Source organism: Pogoniulus pusillus, chromosome 13 (genome assembly GCF_015220805.1).
Source record: "Pogoniulus pusillus isolate bPogPus1 chromosome 13, bPogPus1.pri, whole genome shotgun sequence".
Classification (NCBI taxonomy): domain Eukaryota; kingdom Metazoa; phylum Chordata; class Aves; order Piciformes; family Lybiidae; genus Pogoniulus; species Pogoniulus pusillus.
Genome location: NC_087276.1, coordinates 30293108 through 30314636, shown reverse-complemented (window position 1 = coordinate 30314636; position 21529 = coordinate 30293108). Strand labels below are relative to the sequence as shown.

Sequence of the window (21529 nt, the reverse complement as noted above, 5' to 3'; positions counted from 1 at the left end):
TCCAAATAAGAAGGGAGAAAGGAGTGATATAGCTGCAGGCACAGTTTGAAATAGCCTCTTTAGAATTCAGAAAGGAAAAGTAACCAGTCAAAGGATTTCTAAACAAGACAGCCTTAAGCTTTGGGAGGTTAACTGTGGAGAATAAACTAGTTTAAGAGAATAAGTCTGACCCATCCAATACAAATTATTTCATATGTAAAATATTAATAATGTTGCACATTTATTATTTATTCTTTTCCCATTTGGCTGTCCCATTTCTCTTGCTTGGAAGAGTGGGGAAGAAAGTGTCTTTCATCACACCAATTGTCAATTCAAAAAGAGAACTGGAAAACTGCTTTAAATTCAGGTGGTAATCGTAGCACAAGAATATTGTTGGCGGTATGTGATGATTGACATTGCTTATTCTCCCTTTCTCTGACACCCACTAAACTTTGTTATCCTCTGCTAAACCTCCATGATTTGTTTTGGCCATGAATCAAGTAAAAGATGATCAAAGGCAAAAGTTCAGTGTCTTGCAACAGCTGGTTTGGCTGCTTTCTCTCCTTGTTAGCTAATAGTATCTGAGCCTGGAGTCCTGCTGCTGGAAAAATGCCCCAATTTAATCTTGATAATTTAAGAGTGGCTAAAATAATCTCATGACTGATAGAGAGAATTTAAGTGTATAGATAATATAAAATAGGAAATGCTGTGATAGCTTCAGAGAACAAGAAATTTGATGCTTGAATTCCATTCTTGGTCTCTATAAATTCTGTGAATGTAGATTTTAATAGACTGAATGAATTGTACTTATGGAAAATCAATAGGTAAAAAGTGCCTGCTAGACTTGAAAGGATGCTATCGAGTAGACACTGAAGAAGGTTAGCCAGATACAATAATATATGGTTAGTTACAGAGTGAAGACATGGAATAAATGACAACAAAGCATTTTGAGTAGGAAAAACATATTTACATCTTGCAGAGCTTACAGGCCTGCCTCTGTTCTCATCTTGTACAAAATGACCTCCCTAGTCTCCTGCTGTGCTGACTTTGGAACTGCTTAGTAATTTATGAAGGTACTCTGTTGACATGGCGAGTAGGATGTTTACATTTGAATACGGTTGTACAGCTTAATGGCTGCTGTCAGGAAAGTAAAGCAGGAAGGGGAAGAAACAGTTAAGATAAGTCACAGATACTTCTGAGCTCTTTCTTACAGAATGAAGCCAGCGGAGGAGGAGGCTCTGTAGTAGAGCAGTGCCTACAGTCAAAAGAATTCTAGCTGGCTTTGTATAGGAACATACAGCTGAGACTGGAGGGGAGTTGTCTTAGAGACCTGGCCTGACCCATAGCTGGGCTTCCTGGGTTGCCTTTAGGGCAGAGGATTTTAGATAGGTATCTATATTTATCCTAAAGGTATTTATCTGAAAGACTTCTTTCTGGTAAAAACTCTTTAACTACTGTTTAAATAACAGAAAGGAAAGTTGGGGTTTTGCTGTACTCAGCTGGGGAAGTGCAGATTTACATGTCAGAATGTGAGCCCTGCTCCAGAAGACCAAGCTCCTTGTGATCACCACAAAGCAAATGTTGGCTGTTAAAATCCTCAGGTATGTTTTGGAGCTTTTGGCCTTGGGTTTTCAATTGATGATAGAAATTTTCCATCAAGAGAAAGAAGAAATACAATCTAAATAGTTGAGGAGAAAACAGGGAAAAAAGGTTGTGTTTTTTTTTTTTTTCTGGGAATCCTCTTCCAGTACAGGAATTGCTGAGAACAAAGTAAGCATACACTTACACTGAGATTGCCCAGAAGTTGGTTACAGTTCCACCAGCCTATATGCAAATGACAATACATCAAAATTAATACCTGAATATGCATGGATTGTGTCTTCTTTGCAGCCTGTCAAGAGAAAAATCTGCTTAGTATACAACTACTACAGCAGAATATTAATGACAAATGCAATACTGGGCAGGAACTCTGAAAAATGTCATTAAAATGTCTCCAGGTTGTATACTAACAATGCAAAGACAAAAGCTGGCCTGTTTATGAGTTTGGGGTTTTTTGGTATGCAATTCATTATCTGTGTTTCACATGTAAGAAAATGAAGACATGTTTTCCTGTGAATGTGTAACTAACCTGAAGCAATTGGCATACATGTTGTAGGCAGGTGGCTGTTCTGAAAGCAGCAAATTCAGCTTTTGTCATTTTGGATTTTGATTATAAAGCTGACTTATTCCTTGAGGGGGGGGGGGGGGGAAGCTAATCTATCTTTACAGACAAGATCATACATAGAAAGAAGAGTCTTAATCTCAAACCAAATAAAAATAGACCAAAAAGGCATCTTAGCCCATCTAGCTATTGCAGGGAAAAAAATACCTCCATGTGGAAAACTGTCTAGAGCTCTTGTGTCAAAAACTTTCCTCAAGGGGGTTAAACATCAGGGAGTATTAACTGAACAGAAAAATCCTCTGGCAATACTCTGTTGTCGCTCTGGTTTTGCTGATTTGCTATGATAAGCAGGGTTGGATGTGAGTAGTGTTTGATGAGAAGATCTTCCAGGTAGAAGCCAGGGTCCTGTGGTGGTCTGACTTCTAACTGTCGTCCTTACTAAGAGATGCAGGGGTTAGACTCCAACCTTTCCAGTCTGATCAGAAGGAAAGGTACCAATTGCTTGTGGCTGTTAAGAAACATTTTTTTAAGATTAGAACTGGTAGCCCTGCTGCCATATGCTCAGCTGGAAGTTGATCAATGAAATAGGCTTTGTCTGTATTTTCTTTCCGTATTATACAGTATTCCTCGCCACAAACTGCCACAAACAATCTATGTGTGCTACAACTGTAGTGCCTAACCCAAACCCACAGCAACTACAGCTTTTGCTCTGGCAAAAGCAAATGCCAAAAGATGCTTATTCAGTTGACCTGTCCCAGATTAAAATATTTTGATAATCTCTTATCTGTTCATAGAATCAGCCAGGTTGGAAGAGACCTCCAAGCTCATCCAGCCCAACCTAGCACCCAGCCCTGGCCAACCAACCAGACCATGGCACTAAGTGCCTCATCCAGGCTTGGCTTCAACACCTCCAGGGATGGCAACTCCGCCACCTCCCTGGGCAGCCCATTCCAATGCCAATCACTCTTCTCTGACAACAACTTCCTCCTAACATCCAGCCTAGACCTCCCCTGGCACAGCTTGAGACTCTCTCCCCTTCTTCTGTTGCTGCTTGCCTGGCAGAAGAGCCCAACTCCACCTGGCTACAGCCTCCCTGCAGGTAGTTGTAGACAGCAGTGAGGTCCCCCCTGAGCCTCCTCTTCTGCAGGCTGCACACCCCCAGCTCCCTCAGCCTCTCCTCACAGGGTTTGTGCTCCAGGCCCCTCCCCAGCCTTGCTGCCCTTCTCTGGACACCTTCCAGCACCTCAACATCTCTCTTGAATTGAGGAGCCCAGAACTGGACACAGCACTCAAGGTGTGGCCTGATATGTGACTCAGTGTGATGTGGCTGAGGGAGCTGGGGTTGTTTAGCCCGGAGGAGGCTCAGGTTGTAGCCTTCCTCTGTACAGTTTTAGTTGTGTTAATGACACTGTGCTAACATCCGGTTTTGATCTCCCCTCTGCCAGTTCACACCCACTACTCCTCACGGTCATTACGAGACCTTGTCAATAGTCCCTCCCCAGCTTTCCTGCTTGTGTTTTTCTTTATTTTACTGATCTCGGCACCACCTCCATGCTCGCTGACCTCCAGTGCCTGTGTACTTGTAAGACCTCGCTAGTGCTAACGTCGCTCGCGTTGAGTGAACTGCTTTCGCCTCGCAGCGTTCACAGCGCTAGCAGCCGAGAAAGCATCGAACTGCGGAACTCCTCCCAGCCTCTTGAGCCATAGTTAAGGGCCAGGTACAAAGGCTTGGGCGCTCCTCCGGGCTGACACACAGCCGAACCGCCAGGGCGGCGCCACCGAGGCTCTGGGGCAGCTCTGGGGCAGCGCCGCCGCCAGCGCCGCCTCCCCCGCAGCCCCGCGCGCAGGGCGGCCGCGCACGCGCAGCCCGGGTGACAGGGCGGCGCCGGGCACGTGCGCGCCCTGAGGGAGCCGGCGCGAGCCCCCGTGAGGGGGGTGCCGCTGCCTGCCCCCTCACGCACCAGCGGCCGCCGGCGGCCGGAGCGCGAAGGACGGAGGCGCTCGACGCTGCCGCCCTGTCCTCTCCGGGTTTGAAAGCAGCGCCCGGCGGGGCGGCCCGTGCCGCGCCATGGCCCCGCCCGCCCTGGGATTGGCGAGAGAAAGGGAGGGAGCGGGGACGCGCTAGGCCCCGGCGTGTCGCAGCGGAGCCGTCCGGCCGGCCCCAGCTGCCGCGGTGCCGCGCGTTCCGCCCTGAGCCTCTGTGCGGGCCCCGGAGGGAAGCCGAACTGAGCGAGTTGCGTGCTGCCGGCGCCGCTGCTGCCATGGAGAGGAGAGGCGGCGGCATTGGGAGGGGGTAACTCCGTGCCTCTTCCCCCGATGAGACTGTGGCTGGGCTGGCTGGGCTACTACACTCTGTTCCTGTGGGTGCTAAGGTGGAGGATGTGGTCTGGCCCTGCCAGGTACCTGAGGAGTCCTTTATCCAGGTCCCTCTACGCGAATATGATGGGCAGCCACAGCCAGCCAGCCCCGGGCGCCAGGGAGAACCATCAGGTACAGCCCCAGAGCCAGCCGTCCTTCCCGCCCCTCCCCTCCCCCACCTCGCCTGCTTTCCCCGTGCGCGGCGGGGCCGAGCGGGGGCTTCCCGGCGCTGGCAGGCACGGAGGCTCCCTCTTTCGCGGGGACAGTGGGCGGGGGGTATGTGTGTATGGTGTCCTCGTCCCGAGACGCTCCGAGGTTACTGGCCGCCGCGGAGGAGAGGGGAGTGGGGAACCATGGTTCGGGCTGAGGGGGGCACCGGGCCGGGCAGCGCCAGACAAAGAGAGGGAGCAGCTCGGTCCTCCCGGTGAGAAAGTTGACGCGTGCCCTCCGTGTGAAATACGTCCGGGAGCCTGCTGGGGAGGTAAGGTGAGGTACAGGGGCTGGAGAGCCGCAGGGGAAAGGTAGTCGGGATTGGATGCCGGCGAAGAGTGATGTGTGCTTGGGTGTTCGCCGCGGGAGGGTCACTGAAGCAAGTCCCGCGGTGACGGCAGGTTGGGGAACTAGCGCGGTGTCCCGAGAGCGATGAGGCATCGGGTTAGGTGTCAGCTTCTGAGAGATGGAGACCTTCCCTTCGCGGTTTGCCTGGTGAGCTCTCTGAGTACACTTGTATTAAGTTTTCAGGCGGTGTTGCATGGGATGGGTTTGTAATCACAGGCGTTTTAAGGCAATACTGAAGTGTTTAGAGGGAAATAAAAAGAAGAAGAGTAACTGTGAAACTGAAGCTCACAGGCCTTGGAGCAGTAGTAGACGGCAAACTGGAAATGAGTTTGCAATGTGATATGACTGCAGTAAAAGGTTAGTGCTGTATTTGGGCAGTGTAGGCACGTGGATGCCACTTTGTGGAGAAGTTGGGGACTATAGCCATGCAAAACATGAGTTATGTGATGTGTTTGCATTTGGAATCTGTTCAAATCTGCGTTTTACCAAAGTCTGACAGGGATTCAGGAGGGCCAATGACAGCTCTTACTGATGGAGAAAGATTCTAAGTAACATGTAGAGAACCAAGTTAATGAAGATGTAGCATAAATACTTGAGTACTGCTGTACCAAAGAACATAATCATCCACCATAATTCTTTCCGCTGATCCATTGCTGGAGCTGTTTTAGTGCGCGGAGTGGACACTGACACCCAGAATCTTGCTAATGGATGAATGTGTTACTGGTGTTTCCTGAATGTTGGCTGCTCTTTGGATCATTCAGTACTTAAGTACAAAGAGCAGCAGACTTTACCTTTACAGAAAGAACTTCTGGCAAACAAAGAAAATCTGAAAGTCTCCTGTGCTGTTAAAAGCTGTAGTAGAAAGACCAGGGAAGGGTGTTATAGAGATGATTAAGGTGGATGGTCTGCAGCGAATGCTCTCCGTTTCTGGTTTCTTTGATCTAGATTTTTAAGCCAAAAGAATTAATTATTTAGTAAGTTCAGTAAGATTTATGAATATGGAGTTCGTGGAGCTACTTAGAAGTAAGGATTGTGTATTGAGGCCCCTGGCATTTTCACTCGGTGGTTTTACTGACTTCATTAGTTTTACACAATTTAAAAGAACATTTTTTCCTTTCACTAGAATTAAGTAAGAGTTATCAGTAATTAATTTTTTTATTAAAACAAAAGTATTTTCATATTTTTGTTCTATAGTTTTTCTATTGTTGTGCTGTAGGAGATTGGTGTGCTCTGTCATGAAACTGAAAAGGGCACTTCATATATTGTATATGGAGGAAAACAAAAGCAGTTTCTGTTCTGAGCAAATAGTTCCAGAATTAAGCTGATTTTCACCAGTTTTGTCATTTGAAATTTAGATTGGTTTTATCCTGTGTTGCTGCTTGCTGTTTGTTGTGGTTTGTTTTCTTTTTTTCCCTGTGGTTTGTTAGCATGTCAGTTATTCACTAGTGTTATATAGATTGTTTCCATTAGTCTTTCTGGAAGCAAGCCTCTCAGTGTTCACCATCATCATTCTACCAATGCTTATGCCAGGATTTGAAAGCCTTAAAGGCAAGACTTGTAGGACTATAGGTTTCTATGGCCATATCCTGAAACGACAGGTGACAGTTCAGTGCAGAAGTGAGAGATGTAAGCTCGGGTACAGCATATGTGTAGTCATATTGTTTGTGAAACAAAGCCTGTGTTTCCCAAAGCTTTGATACAGTTTGGATGGGTACATTTTCTTCTGTCAGATCATGTAAGCCACTCCAGATCTGTCCAGTGTAGTGTGACAGCAGCCTCATGAATGAACCTGAGACGTGCCCCAGCCTACTTCTCAGATCCTTGGGATTGTTTGCTTCTGCCAGGCTCCTGAAATTGACTTATTACATATATGGACGACGTACAAAGGTAGCTGCTGTAGTCGTTTTTAAAGACTTACTGAGGAGTTGTTTTGGGAGTCACTGGGCTATGCTGATTTATTTAACTAGCACTGTACTGCAGTGAGGAAAGTCCTAAACTGGTAAAAAAATAGTCTTGGGTATCCCTGTGCCAGGCTCCATGGTGTGGTACAGACTTGCACAAGGTTTGATTTTTAGAGGAAGGGGTCACTTGTGCTACCTATGGGTGTGTTTGGCAGAGCCTAGTTCTGCCCAGTGTGCAAGTAGTGTTTAGAATAAAACTAAAGAGGCATGTGTTTGTTTCTTACCTGAAGGGTCATGACATCCCTTGCTGCTTTGTGTCAGTGTTTGCTGGAATCCCTGTGTACGAATCTGACATAGTGATCTTGGTGCAGCAGTCTGCTCCCCTCTGCCTGTTTGCACTGTTACTGTGCAGCAGCGGGACACCAGAGTAAGAATCTTGTCCTGTTATTTGTGTTCCAGTAGCGACTGGAAATCCCATTGTGCTGAATAGTGTGTAAACATGCAGTAAGTGATGGTGCCAAATGTCAAAGGATCAGGATATGAATATACATTTTGCCTAGTGTGTCTGTCGAGTGGATCTTAGCTGTTCAGTTACCCAGCTGATCATTTATTGTCCTTCTGCATGCATTTTTACAAGATTCCTTTAAAAACTCAGTTTTTCTTGTAATGTGTTTGTACCTCCCTCTTTGCCCAATACATGTATGGAGTCAGGTTAAGGAGCATTATTGCAAAATCTAAGGGAGAGACAGAGAATATTAGCTGTGAGGGATAATTCTTGATGTTAGAAAGCAGATGCAAAGACTTTAGAGATTCAAAGGGCTGACATAAGTGTAAGAGTAAAAAATAAAACCCAAGTTTTTTGTAAGTTCTGCATACTGTGTGGCCGTTTTAGCTTGACTCTGCAGCCTAACAATGAGCAACCTTCTGAATTTTTTTGTCATTGCTGACATTCCAGAATGCTGGAGCACTAGAGTGTTAAAGAAGGAGTTTAGATATGCCTTACATATGGATAATAAAGCATTGTAGGTTATTGTATAGTTTGGTACTTTTCTGGATAGATTTGATATCAGAAAGTAGTTTTTGTTTTCTTCATTCTCAGTTGAACAATAGCTTGCATATCAGAGTGAGTTTAGTTTGTGCAAGAGTTCTTGTTAGCAGATAACACAAGGTGGAAGGAATCATTCACCTGTTTTAGCTCAGGTGTTGGGTCCTAGCAATACAAAATTGCAGAACTGCTTTTCAGTGGATACTGATGACTTTTAGGTGTGGGAACCTGCTCCTTTGTTCAGTAGAGATGCCGGGAGGCAGCTTCATAGGCATAACTGTTTCAGAGGACTTGTGGACCTGCTTGTTGGTGTTGTTAAATGGAGAAATATAGTTTGGCATTGCTGTAAAACAGCCAAACTGTGGTCTAACATATTGACTGGATTCTTTATTTCCTTTCCTGGAAAAGTACTACAAATGCCTTTTTTGGTTTCTTTTCAGAGGATGCCTAGAGAAACGTTGAGAGTGAGTTGGGAGGCGGAAAACAATGCTCTCTCACTTCATACTGTTTTATCAGTGTGGTGCTGTTCCAAAAAGGACCCGTGTTAGCTTTCTAGAGAATGTACTTTGTGGAATTCTTCAAAGTACAGGGTAATCATTAAGAGAAAAAAAGGAAAAGCATTATTTCTTGGCTAGTAATTTGTTCTCACTCAATTACAATTCACATCTAAGTTAAATTAATCCTGAAATTTGTTGAAAAGACTGTAGTAAAAACTGAGTGTTTATAGTTACAGAAACTGCTAACAGCCCTCCATGTACTCAGTTTGTTTTGACTAATGCTGATTTTATTTTGCTGAGCTTTTTAATAATTCTTTATCTCTTTCTCTAGTGGTATGTCTGCAACACAGAACAGTTGTCTGAATCCCTTCAGCCTATTTTTGTCCAGAGTTACCTTGACCAAGGAACACAGATCTTCTTAAACAACAGCATTGAGAAATCAGGCTGGCTGTTTATCCAGCTCTATCACTCTTTTGTGTCCTCAATTTTCAGCCTCTTTATGTCTAGAACATCTATCAATGGGTAAGTGAAGGGTCAATCTTATGTAAGTTAAATACAGTTTGGATTTGAAGTTTTCGCATGTTCAGCCCTACCCCTTGATCTTGAGCTTTTCTTAAGTGCGTAGTTTTCCCTTCCCCAGTCTGAACAGATCTGAAATGCCCTTCTGTGCTCCTCATGCTCAGCCCTCTTAATTGAAGAACACCATTTCCAGTAGGGGGGGGGACAGAGGAGGTAATTGTGCTTAATAAGAGACAATTAGTGGACTCTAATTGTATTTTATAACCATTACTTGGATTAAGTTCCTTCTGTAAGAGCATGTTCTCTGTGTGTTAGACAATGTATCTCTCTGCTTTCTTCCCCTGCCCTGCCCTTGCATCTTGTTACACTTACCTGATTTGTCCACCACCCTCACCTCTAAACGTACTTTCTACTTCTGCAGAGTCTAATGTGAGGATAATAGCTGCCTACTAAGGGTAGAAAAGTAATTTTCCCCCCCTTAGTTTCTAACCAGATGACTTTATGTGCTTCCCTGTGGTGTTCTTAGTTACTTTTAGCTTTATATAAAGGTCCCTTTGGTCTCCTCGTCTTCCTTTCACTTCCATTTTTTTCAAAGGCTCTCCAGTGCTTTGAATAACATCTCACAGTGCTGTTAGGAATAATGGATATGAGCCAATTATACAGCGTGGACTGACACAAGTGTGCTGCAAGGGGGCTTTACTTAAATTGACTGTATTCTGTTTGCTTTTATACCTTTAATATCCTGCTTTAGTTTCTTTTGTCGTCGCTTTGTATATCCTGTCCTTATTGTTTGTTTGTTTGTTTGTTGCCCTTTTTTCCCCTAGTATAGTCAGTCTTTCCTAGACTGCCTTCTTTTCACACTATTTTATTCTTTCCTTCTTTTTATCTTTGTTTACCTTTTTTTTTTTCTCCTGGAACATAAAATATTTCTGTTCGTTGTCTTTAATTTTAACGTGCTATCCAGCATCAGTTTCAAGAACGGTATTTGTCTGCCTTCAGTCTATTACTGACCAGTTCTTTTTCCTCTGCTTGTTTTCCTAATTCTTTCATCTTTGGAATTCTGCAGTGACAGCTGAAATCTGTCACTGTGTAGTCTTCAAACAGTTACGGGCGGGTATGTCACTGACTTGAGCCATAAGGAATCCCACTGTCACCTCTACCCAATTCCTTAATGAGTTGCCTATTTTCTATTCCACAGCTCTTCATGTTGAATGCAGGACAGCAACAAAAGCCCTTGTAACATACAACTGAAAAAATCTCGTTTGCTTCTCCAGCAGTGTTACCCTCATCCTTTTTTAAAGAATCCGTTCCCTGGCTTCCCTTCTAGCTCCACATCCTATTCCTTGTTCATTGTGCAGATTTCCCTGTTTGCAGCCATTTTATTTCTTTTGGTATTTTATCCCCCGTTTATTTTTTTTAAGATAGGTGTCAGAGATACAAATCTGCAAATATGACAAGTAAGATTTGGCCTTTATCTTTTTCTCTTTCTCTCCTCCTCCTCCCCCCCTTTTTTTTTAATGACATATTTTTCTTGAGCTGCACCCCACGAGCTCTTCCTTACCTAATCAAATTGCTCCTAAGTCCTAACCACCATAACTGCGTGGTGCTATGTGGGTTTGATCTCTGACAAGTGCAAGGCAAGTTGAACTGGATTTAAAATTTATCTGAGCAGTGACCTTGTCTACCTTTGTGTGTGACTGGTTGCTGCCAAAGCATGTTCTAAATGACTTCATTGTCCTTCTGTTTGTATAAAACTGGCCATTTCTCATTTTTACGTTTCAGACTGCTGGGAAGGGGCTCAATGTTTGTGTTTTCCCCAGAACAATTTCAAAGACTGCTTAAAATTAACCCAGAATGGAAATCCCACAGACTTCTCGATTTAGGGGCTGGGGATGGAGAAGTCACTAAAGTCATGAGTCCTCACTTTGAAGAAATCTATGCCACTGAATTGTCTGAAACTATGATATGGCAGCTTCAGAAGAAGAAATACAGGTATTGTACTGAATCCTTCCTACATCCTTTATATCAGATGTTACAGCAAAGTAATCTGTTTGTAATATGTAATGAAACTTCAGTGTATTCGGTCACTTCCTCTATCATTTGGTCGTTATGGAAAAGGTTAACCCTTACAAAAGCAGGAAAACAATCACATCTGATGTTCCCTTTTACCAGTGCTTTAGTTATGTGGCTGTGCCTTGTTATTACCAGTTAAGACAAAATTAGCAACAGCCTATTTGTCCAAGAAGTCTCAACTAATGAAGTGTTTTTCTTCATAGCTTGCATAAATTGCTTTGATGAAAGGAGTCAGGAAGATGAAATTCAGATGAGTGGTCTAATTGAACAGTCCAAAATTGTAAGACGAAGACACTGGTACTGCAGAGAAAGCAAACTGAATTCTGGCAATAGGGATACCCTGATAGTTTGTCTGTCTAATTCCACCATACAGGTGACTGTGTAAGGATTCTTTTGCTCTTGCTCCTGCTGTTGAAATTGAATAATATTCAGTAACAAAAACCTCAGTACTTCCAGATCTTTGCTCTTAATGTCATGATAGCTCCTGGATGTTCTTGCAGGCTGCAGATCCAGTCTTGTTGAGTAATAGTATTTTAGTTGCTGTATCCCTAGAGTTCAACCCAAAGGATGAAGTAACTGAATCTCTGTCCTTCACCTATCTTTAAGTGGAAGCATAACAGCTACTTTGCAATCTAGGTTCGTATGCTGGTAAATCAGCATGGATAGAACACAGCAAGCCATTAATCCTGTTTCAGCTTTGTGGTTCCATAAGAAGTATCTTCAGTTTTGTTCTAGGGTGACATGTTTTTTTAGTACTTGTGGGTTTTATTTCCTTCATTTGGGGATTATAAGGCAGTATAAAGGTTTGTATGGCTGGAAATGCAGCCATGCCCATTGCTGATTGATTTTTTTTCTTTTCTGAAAGACCAGCTTATGTTTAACAAACATATATTCTGAACTCGGCTTCTGTTTAGCCAGCTGCATCTCTTTCTCTCCATTTTAGGGTGCTTGGTATAAATGAATGGCAAAACATAGGATTTCAATATGATGTTATCAGCTGTTTGAATTTGCTGGATCGCTGTGATCAACCACTGACTGTATTAAAAGATATTAGAAGTGTACTGGAGCCAACTAGAGGCAGAGTCATTCTAGCACTAGTTCTGCCATTTCACCCCTATGTGGAAAATGGTAAGTACACAGATTCATGGCTTTTTAGGCAGGTGAAAAATAGTTTTTGTGGCTTCCTTCCTCTTAGGAAAAATCTTTAGCATTCCAAATACCAGCAGTGTCTTTCAAGTCTTTCACTGGCATATTAGAAGCAGAAATAGAGAAATCTTTTGTGTGGCTTTTTTGTTTGTGTGCCTGTGTCACTGAGTTTTGCAATAGCTGTATAGCTGCACCCACCATCTACTTCTCTGTTTCTTGTTGGGTAATGACATGGCAGATCACGTGCACCTTCCTGGCTCAGCTGGGGGTAGATAAATTAAGGAAGAAACTGCTCGAAGTCTGCTTGTATCCTTCACCATTAATCTCCTACAGTATGCTGGGAGGAGAAGAGATCATTACATTTATGAATCTCAAGGGACTTGAAACCTGTTCTGTGATTGTTGAACTCAGTCATTCCTACTTGTTGAAAGTTGAAATCTATTGCAAGATGTCTTGTAAACCAAACATCTTGTTTATGGTGGTGACTTGCAGATTAGTCACTTTTAAAGCAGTTTTGTTTCCTTAACATGTTCCAAAACTTAAATGTATTCAGTTTGTCTGTTTACCACTATCATGGATATGGGTCCATATAAACATCTCCAAAATAAGGAAGCTATCTGTCATTCCACTGAAACTTTCTCAGTTGGAATCTACTTAACTGTAGTCTAAAGAAATAGACAGCAATCTGCCAGACTGCCCCCATGATATACAAATGATGTTAGATTTTCAGTGCTTTCATGATGCACTTTTTAAAGTGTGAGGTATGCACATATATAAAGTGTACTTGGAACATTCGAAGAGGAGAACATTTCAGGACTCGGGTAACTTCTTGTAGCAGTTGATTAAAAAAATAGTTTGGACCTATTTAGAGAAATTTTTGAACTTTAGAGGAAAGTAAGGTGTTTGAGCAGTGTATTGATCAGCTCCCAGAAATGGAGGCATTTCAGTCAAAACTAGGTATTTGGATTATTACACTAATGTAGCAGGAGGCTAATTGTGGAAATTATGTGAACAACATTAAATTTGCTGTAAAGAGGGCAGACAAAGCAAGGTGGAGAAGGTAAAATCTATTTCTATGCTTACTGTTTCTGGCGCTACAGTGACACCTAGAGTCCAAAAAAGCTTCATCAGAGATTCATTCTAGGGCTGTTCAGTTTAATCAACACACACATTGTATATGTCTAGATTTGGCAAGTAAGGTGTTAGACTAGTCACGTCAGAACATGTTAACATGAGTAAAACCAGAACTGCACCTATGAAATAGGTTTATTTTTAGTTGCTGCTAATTATCATACATCTTTCACAAATGCTCAATTGATGTAAATTCATGTAAGAAGAAAGACACAGAATTAAATCTAAACTGAAACACAAAACTTCTGTGAAGCATCAACAGTTATCTTGTGAAAGATGAAGCCTTTCCCCACAGTTCTTACTCCGTTTTTCAGTCTGAGAGAATATATAACATAGATGTAATGTACAATGTGCTTGGGCTTGGTGATTTGTTGAGAAAATACTCTCAATGAACACTGTCTTTCAAGGTTTCCCCTTCACTTTTTAAAGTAAGGAGGTCTGTGACGAAGCGTGACTTCTTCACGTGCCCCTTTGCTGGCATGAGAAACATTGAACAAATCAACTGCTGCACGTGCTCATCTGTTCTGATAAACAGTGTTATCAGTGTCATCTTCCACATCATCCTAGGAGAAAAATGTCAAAGTATTTCATTACTGATGCGATTTTTATTTTATTTTTTATTTCCTTTTTGAGGCAAACTCCATCCCTTTACTGTTTCAGTAAACTATTCTCAGCAGTTTTTCAGTTGCTTTTGTCCATGAGAACATCTACAGGATTCAAAACCTACTTCTTTTCCTCTTGGCTTTTCCTAATCTCCAGAAAGCACAGAGGCAGTAAAACACCCCTCATTTTCATTTTGTTCATATCTGATGCTCAAACTGTGGACCAGGTCATGTCAGCAGGGACTTGAAGTCTTTAAAAGGATAATTACAGAGGAAAAATATTGGGGCTGTATGGAAATAAAAGAAATAAAAACGTGTAGAGGAGAAGTATTTGACTTTGTTCTACGTTTCTTTGGGTTTCTCCTTTCATCTTTGAAGTGGTACAGTCCGTGCTCAGAATAGGAAAGAATTTTTACTGTTTCTTAAGAAAAGCAACATTTTTGAAGCAGATTTTTATGTCCTTTTCTTTGCTTGCAACTACAAATGACTTTGTAAAGTTGGGCTTTGGGTTTGGTTTTTTTTTTGTGACTTGACATATGCAAAACATGTCCTGTGGTCACATAAGACCTACTGGTATAAATCTGTAATGGTGAAGTAAGTTGTATGGCTTTGCTCAGTCATGTTGAATGTTTAGCTTAGACTCTGTAAGTTGAAGGAGGGAGAAGAATCAGTAAGAATGTTGTGGAGCTCTTAGAGCAGTTTTGGTGTGTTTCTGTCACAAAGCTGTCTTGGACTAAGGGAGCAAGAGGAGCTACAATAGAAATGTTATTCAAAAATGAACTCCTAATGGCTCTATGCATTTACCAACCAATTTGGGACCACTTGTTGAGACCTCTTCTTGGCAAAATACAAATTTCTGCACATCTTAGTTTTAAAGGTACTTACATACATTCTATAAGGTATATACTACCATATATATATCTATATGTATCATCATTTAGAGTGCTTCTCAGTGTCCAAATGCTTTCTTTAGACCTTTGTTTTAAAAAGTACTCTTAAAAACTGTCAGATCCTCTTTTCCCCAGACATTTCAGTACTCGTAGACAGATACTTACAGGCTGCCAATGCTCAGCATACCTCTGCTTTTGAAGTTCTTGGGCAATTGCTTGAAAAATTTTCCGCCCGCTCCTGATTTTCTGTCAATTATTTAAAATGCTTTAAGTCAGTGTTACACATGAAGTTGGGGGAAGCACATTTGTCTACCTTTTATAATTCTGTTGTTTGAGTTTTTCCCCTTGGATGTGTTTGGGAATGCTACTCAACACTTTAATAAACATATGGTTTGGCAGGCAGAAGGGTTTTAAATTATGCTAATATTGCAACTCTCAACATAACTCCCTTATTTAATGGATAGTTAAAGATATTCTGATTTTTTTTTTAATTCAAAGATACTTGGTGATTGATGTTCTTAACAGACTTGTTTTAAACACCAGAGCTTACCCAAATGCACCAATTAAACAAAATTACTAGAAAAACTTACTCTTTTTCTAAGTTCCAATGAAATTTGCTTTAAAATCTAAAAGAATCTGTACATTAGAGATGGTCTTTACTTCATTCTGTATCAAACTTGTTAAAAATAAATTAACTTAATAATTAACAAGTTTTGTACTAACGAAGCCTTAACAGCTCTGAAGGTCTCTTTAACTGAAACATCAATTAGCCGTAAAATCAATGCCCAGCATACTTAATGATAGGGGAAAAAAAGGCAAGCAAAGTGATAACATACACAGTCCTCTGTTCCTGAGTTTTCATTCCCACTTTTCTTTAGCAGCTTTGGTTTTAGCTGGAGGGAAGGATAATAAGAAAATATTAAAACAAGATTAGCAACTAAGTGCTGAGATAGCAGAATAGTTAAAAGTGTTTTGCTTTTATAACATACAACAGCTTGTAGATGGAAGTCTTCCATTAGATCAGCTTCTACCATTAGAAAAGACAGATTTTTAGGCATGTAAGGGCCTTTTACAGCTTCCTGTAGTTGATGTTGCAGGTATTTTTAGCTTTCAGTATGGTGGGGCCTGCCTGAACCACTACCCAATGGCATCATAGAGGGCAGTTTTTCACCTGAAAGCTTGATTAATTTTTCCCATTATACTTCTTCACCCAGTTTAAAGAAAAGCAAAAATCAAAGACAGTGTCCTGTGCTTATGCTTAGACAGTGATTGTTACAGCAAAGAACTGTTTTACCATACCACTCAGGACTGTGAAGTCCTTGTTCTCGTGTCAAATCTCATTATTATGGAAGGACTCCAGTTGCAGTTTGGGGTGTTTGTTTTTTACTAAACATTAATTTTGGCCTATATTTTTAAAAGCCCAATAGTTAGGTAATTTTTATCCAGTACATATTAATGTGTTTGCTTTCTATAAGCATGACAATTCTTAGTCATTCTTCTGTCCACGTATCAAATACGAATAGGATTTCATTACACAAGCCAAGCCAGTCCGCAGTAACTTTACTGCAGCTCACAAATACTTTGACATTAGTTTCCAGTAAAAGTAATTTAAATTTAATCTATAAAGTTCATGCCTTAGAATGGTAATTCCTAGTTTTATTTTTTGAGTGTACCTAGATCATCCCCAACTTGCTGGTTAATAATTTTTTATGATTTTGACTTTTAAACACTTTTTCTGTTAAGCAGTTTACTGAAAAATAGAAACTGGTTGCTATTGAGAATACAGGTATGTGCCACACATGTGTGCAGCATATGAACTTCAGCCAGCCACCTCTTAAAACCTTAAGCATAAAAGTTGAGGAATTGAAGAATGTGGCTTTATTCTCCTTACGGAGATGATAAAAATGGCTTAGATGTACGAAATGAACAAAATCAGAAAAATCACTTTGAGCCTACCTTGTAGACTACAAAGAATGTGAATACAGTAGTGCTGTATAGAAACAGTGAGGAGGAGATGATGATCATGAAGATGAAGGTGAGCTTTCCATTGCTTTGCTGCTCCTCTGTTCCTTTATTAAAAGTGAGTGTTCATTAGAATAAAGGACAGTTCTTCCAATTCACATAATTTTCCTGAAGATTCTCAACTCCAGCCCCTTTCCTCTGAGGAATTAAAAGACTTGACACCCAGCAATATTTTCTGGTTCATTTTCAGCCTACATTCCATAGTGAGATTAATTTTCTCTTCTTTCCCTGAATGTTTTCAAGGGCAATAGAGACTTGTTATTTGTGACTGTGAACCCTTCCCTTAGGGGTAGACAGCAATAAGAGTCCAATTTTCTGCCCTTATAAAGGGGTACCTGAATAAAATTTACAAGGTTTGGTTCAGAAGCGCAGTTAGATAGGAAGAAAGGAATATGGGGAAGTAGTAATCCAGCTAAGTTGTGGGGATCTTAATCTGAAATGTAGCTAAATGAAGTATCACTGCTTTCTTAACTAGAAGGCAAACTGGAACTAAAACTTTGCTCTCAAGTTGGCACAGTGAATCCCTGATTCTGAGGCCTATGTACTCTGTGGCTTCTATTTCCACTCAATGTCAGTTTCTGTACTTCTCATTTTTCTGGTGATACTTCCTTTCTGATAGCCACCAAAGTCCTTATGCAAGAGGATGTAGACTATGGTCAGATAACTTGAGTACAACAATTATTTCTTTTTTACAATTCTAGTCTCACTTGTGTCATGTGACAGACCATTCTAATTAGCAAACAAGATTAAGAAGCTTATTTGTAGAATCCTTCCATGCTTTAACTATTAATATTTTAATACAGTCATATTACTCCTAACTGTTTTGTGGGTCTCTCCATCTGTTTACACTCCTGAGTGTGTAAACAAAGACAATAGTTAGGAAATATAATTTCTTTCAAGATGCTTCATTAAGAAGGAATGATGAACTGACCTCTTTTTGTGAGTAGTGTTCCACCTCCTGTTTGTTTAGAATAGGGTGAACTTGAATCTGCAAATGCTACTCCACAGATATAAACGGCATTGTCGTATACAGACAGATCATTGATCTGAAGAGAAATGTTATTTTTTGATGAAAAATGTACTTTGTACTTCTGATGATCTCTGCACCCAGGAGTACACAGATCCTCATGTTTATTAGTTAAAAAGCGAAACCATAGAACTTGGGGCAGGGATGAGGAGCATCCAGAGGTGGAGAAGGTACACATTAGGAACGCAGTGTGCGTGGTGGAGTCAGCTTCCTGAGATCTGGGTTGTGTTACAGTGACTTGGCAGATGTCTACGCCTGTTGAGAATAAAGAATTGGTGATGTGAGGAACAGTTAAGAAGCAAGGCACCATCTGAAAACAAAATAAGCTACTTCTGGTTTGTTTGGGAAAAGGTGGCAGGAGAGAAGGAAAATAACTGTTTCAGACCTGCAATTTTTAAGACCGTTTCCAGCAGGCTTTTCTTTAGGTTAATTCCTACAGCTTGCTCAGGAGTTCATGTTTTACTGTGTAGTAACATGCTTAGGTTGCTATTTTCAAAGAAAGGTTCATATGTCTAAAATAAAGTGAATGTCTCCTCAGGCACTGGAGAAGTGTCTGATGGCAGGCAGTGGAAATGTCATAAATGGAGACATTTATAATTTAGCAATTTCATAACATTGATTAGAATTCCTAATAGTTCCTAGACATTCTTCTCTGTCATCACATATATTGAATCTGGGTTTCTAAGGGTAATAATATTGCTTGTTAGTTCTGACATTTAGCAATGTGTGCAGAGAAAACAGGAAGGTTAATCAGAGAAGAGAATTCTAATTAAGGAACTGAAATGTAAGATTCAATATGACTGGATTGAGAGATTTTTCTTAAGTCCTTATTGAGATACATAATTTAAATACTGGTTTAGTATATTTAGAACTATAGAATCATTAAGCCTCCAAGATGCTGAGTCCAAACATTTAATTTTATTCAAATGAAATGCTTATTTATTTAAACAATGGAACTGAAGCTATTGCAGTGAAAAGAGAGGTGGTAGCTTAACAGTATCCCTGCCTGCTTTCTAGATGAAAACCCAACAAACTGAAATCTCTTAACCTGCTGCTGATACACAGTTTATATGCCTGACCATGGTGGGCAGTTGGTGATGTCCCTTCATTTTTCTTACTGTTCTGTCGACTGAATCCAAATAGATACGGTTGTCTGTTCCTTCTACAGGAATAAAAGGCACTTCTGCTTCTGTGTCAGATTGACACCAAAGCTGCTGTATAGCAGCTACAGCAGTCTGAAGGTTGTAGTAATACTGGTGCACATGCACACTGCGTGGTGGAAGATGGTAGCTTTTGCTTCTGCAGTTGATCCCCATTTCTTTTCCACCCTGCTCCAGGGCTCTGGGTGGCCCTGTAGAGCAGAGCACAGCTCCATGGCTTCAGTTCATGTAAACACTGTCTGCTGAACTTCCCAAGCCTTCCTCTCAAACACGCTGTGCTGAAACCGTGTTGCTGCTGTCAGAGCATTCTTTGCAGGGAAATGCAGTAGGGTTTGAGGCAGAAGCCACTGGTTACAGGAGCATTTCAGGCTTTTGGAAGAAAAAGCACTTGCTAACAATTGTTTAATTTGTAAGTTGTATGAAGGCAGCAGAAATTAGCTCAGCAAAAGTTTTTACTGCTCTTGTTTTGTAGCTCTGTCACCAATCATAACCACAACATTTTCTGCCTCAGCTGATATTACTTGGGAAAATGTAAGAAGCTTTAGAAGGTCTTACCTGCACTGTACAGAATCCACTCGAATGCCAGCATTAGAATGTTTTTTAAGTTGCTGGAAGCTGCCATTTCTTATATCTCTCTGGAAATGATTCTGCTCAAAGGAAGAGGAACTTAGGAAATCTCTGAAATTGCAGAATGCTCTGAGTCACAAGATTTAGAACTTCCTATTTAGAGGGGTGTTTACTGTTGCATTTACATTATTTCATTGGATCTAACAAGCCACAACACATTTTCCAGATGGCTGCAAGCATTCAGCTTCTTAATTTTATATGACCTTAAGCTGTCTTTTACTATATCAGCTAGTAGGTGGCTTCTGGAGGAACAAAGATTCTGTAGCCATCCATTATGATGTGGTGCTCTGCTGATGGAAGAGTCACAGCAAATCATAATTTTCAACTTTCTGGCTCTATTTACTGTACTAGTTAGAGGCCAGCTTTCACCAGAGAATTTTGTAATGCTAGAAAAGCATTTTATAAAGCTAGAAAAGATCTTCCCTAGTCTGTCCATGTCTGTTGAACACCAGTCTCACCAGTGGAAGTTACTTTTCAGCTAGTCTTGAAAGTCCTAGTTAAAAATTTAACCAAAGGCAACCTTAAAAAGGAGCTGCTTCTGAACAGGAGGCAGAAACTGGAACAGATCTTGCAACAGCACTACGAATGGCTTATCAACAACCTGCTTGGAGTGGACCATAATCTGTGTAACTTGCTTTCAGTAAGAAAATGCAACTCAGTGTAAGTTTTCTGTATGATCTAAGCAAAACTGTTTTGTTTTCTCAGTAGGTGGCAAGTGGGAAAAGCCCTCAGAAGTTTTGGAAATCAAAGGGCACACTTGGGAAGAACAGGTGAATAGCCTGCCAGAAGTTTTCAGTAAAGCTGGGTTTGCCATAGAGGCTTTCACCAGACTGCCATACCTATGTGAAGGTGATATGTATAATGACTACTATGTACTAGATGATGCTGTCTTCGTCCTCAAGCCAGTGTAAGTGTGTATGAAGTACATCTCCACAGTCTAACCCAAGAAGCAGCCTCTGAAAGAGGAGCTTGATTTATGGTTACTTAAAGGGTGGGAGTTTGGGAGTTGCCATGCTTAAATAAATACCATGTAAGAAATTTAAAGGCCAAAACACTAATGTATTTCTTTGTAGTGTGATTAGGAAAAGAAGGGTTGTTTTTTAAATGGACTCTTAAGTTGAGAATTTCTTTTTTACCAGCTCTTAAACCAACAACAGATTCTCCAGTCTGGCAGTAATGGGGGATTTTTTTTATGCTTACCTGCAACAGGGATCAGATGCAAACAAAAGCAATAGTCCTAATAATGATGAAGCTGATACAGTGTGAACTGTTGTTAAAGACATCAAATGAAATCTGGCAATAAAGTTATCCATTCAGTTCAAGCCTGTTGAATATAAGCTGTTGAAATGGATATTCTTCCATGCTAAATTACTTTCTTACTGTCATTCTTCACATGTTTTTAATCATGCTAATAAACTTTTTTTGAGATGACTTTTTGCATTAACTTTTGTGTTCATTGTTTGGAACCATAGCCATGCTTGCCTGCAGCAGCAGCTGTGTTGTGAATCAAACTCTTAGTAGCAGCCAACCTTGTATTTATTTAAGCAGCATTTAAGTATTGTTTAAAGAGATAACAGTCCACAAAAAATGTACAGCTTTTGGTTGGGTTTCCTTCACATTCCTCTCAAAGCCTCATCAATCCTTCTAGCTTGTGCATATGCCATTTTCCAGCTGAAGGAGTTGCAGCAGCACTTGCCAAAGCTGCACTTTAACCGATGGGTTTGATAACAAACTTTCTAAGCAAGCTGTTCTCAGAAGTGTTCTACTTAAAAGACTTGGTAGCAGTTTCTTGCAAATGTTGTGAGTCAAACTGCCCCCGAGGGTGGGGATCTG

The 21529-nt window shown here is 41.1% G+C and overlaps 2 protein-coding genes across 7 annotated transcripts; one reads left to right on the top strand and one right to left on the bottom strand.

Moving 5' to 3' along the window:
- The first annotated feature begins 4034 nt into the window (after nt 1-4034).
- METTL9 (methyltransferase 9, His-X-His N1(pi)-histidine) lies at nt 4035-21127 on the top strand. Of its 4 annotated transcripts, none has more exons than XM_064153788.1 (7): nt 4542-4630; nt 6787-6943; nt 8831-9021; nt 10801-11010; nt 12035-12219; nt 20405-20603; nt 20836-21127. In XM_064153788.1, exons 2-7 carry the CDS (start codon nt 6836-6838, stop codon nt 20840-20842), a joined length of 900 nt encoding a protein of 299 aa, XP_064009858.1. In that variant the 5' UTR covers nt 4542-4630; nt 6787-6835; the 3' UTR covers nt 20843-21127. The 4 variants fall into 4 exon arrangements, with proteins under 4 accessions (XP_064009856.1, XP_064009857.1, XP_064009858.1 ...); XM_064153789.1 differs by lacking the exon at nt 4542-4630 and adding an exon at nt 4760-4984; XM_064153786.1 differs by lacking the exon at nt 6787-6943 and having other exon boundaries at nt 4035-4630.
- IGSF6 (immunoglobulin superfamily member 6) lies at nt 13399-19713 on the bottom strand. 3 transcript variants are annotated; one of them, XM_064152727.1, is made up of 6 exons: nt 19625-19713; nt 17814-18164; nt 16817-16929; nt 15697-15753; nt 15048-15106; nt 13399-13931 (listed from the first exon to the last, which is right to left on the bottom strand). In XM_064152727.1, the coding sequence occupies exons 1-6, from the start codon at nt 19689-19691 to the stop codon at nt 13754-13756; spliced, it is 825 nt and encodes a 274-aa protein (XP_064008797.1). In that variant the 5' UTR covers nt 19692-19713; the 3' UTR covers nt 13399-13753. The 3 variants fall into 3 exon arrangements, with proteins under 3 accessions (XP_064008797.1, XP_064008799.1, XP_064008798.1); XM_064152729.1 differs by having other exon boundaries at nt 13784-13931; nt 15026-15106; XM_064152728.1 differs by lacking the exon at nt 13399-13931 and having other exon boundaries at nt 14966-15106.
- Nucleotides 21128-21529: the final 402 nt, after the last annotated feature.

What these genes read in the sequence shown, in the direction of transcription:
- METTL9 (XM_064153786.1), top strand. Translation starts at nt 4,457, where the DNA reads ATGAGACTGTGGCTGGGCTGGCTGGGCTACTACACTCTGTTCCTGTGG. An exon ending in GCGCCAGGGAGAACCATCAG is followed by an intron (nt 4,631 to 8,830) that starts GTACAGCCCCAG and finishes CTCTTTCTCTAG; the next exon opens with TGGTATGTCTGCAACACAGA. An exon ending in TCTAGAACATCTATCAATGG is followed by an intron (nt 9,022 to 10,800) that starts GTAAGTGAAGGG and finishes TTTACGTTTCAG; the next exon opens with ACTGCTGGGAAGGGGCTCAA.
- IGSF6 (XM_064152727.1), bottom strand. Translation starts at nt 19,691, where the DNA reads ATGGCAGCTTCCAGCAACTTAAAAAACATTCTAATGCTGGCATTCGAG. An exon ending in AACACTACTCACAAAAAGAG is followed by an intron (nt 16,930 to 17,813) that starts GTCAGTTCATCA and finishes CTTTTAATAAAG; the next exon opens with GAACAGAGGAGCAGCAAAGC. An exon ending in CAAGAACTTCAAAAGCAGAG is followed by an intron (nt 13,932 to 15,047) that starts GTATGCTGAGCA and finishes TTTTTCTCCTAG; the next exon opens with GATGATGTGGAAGATGACAC.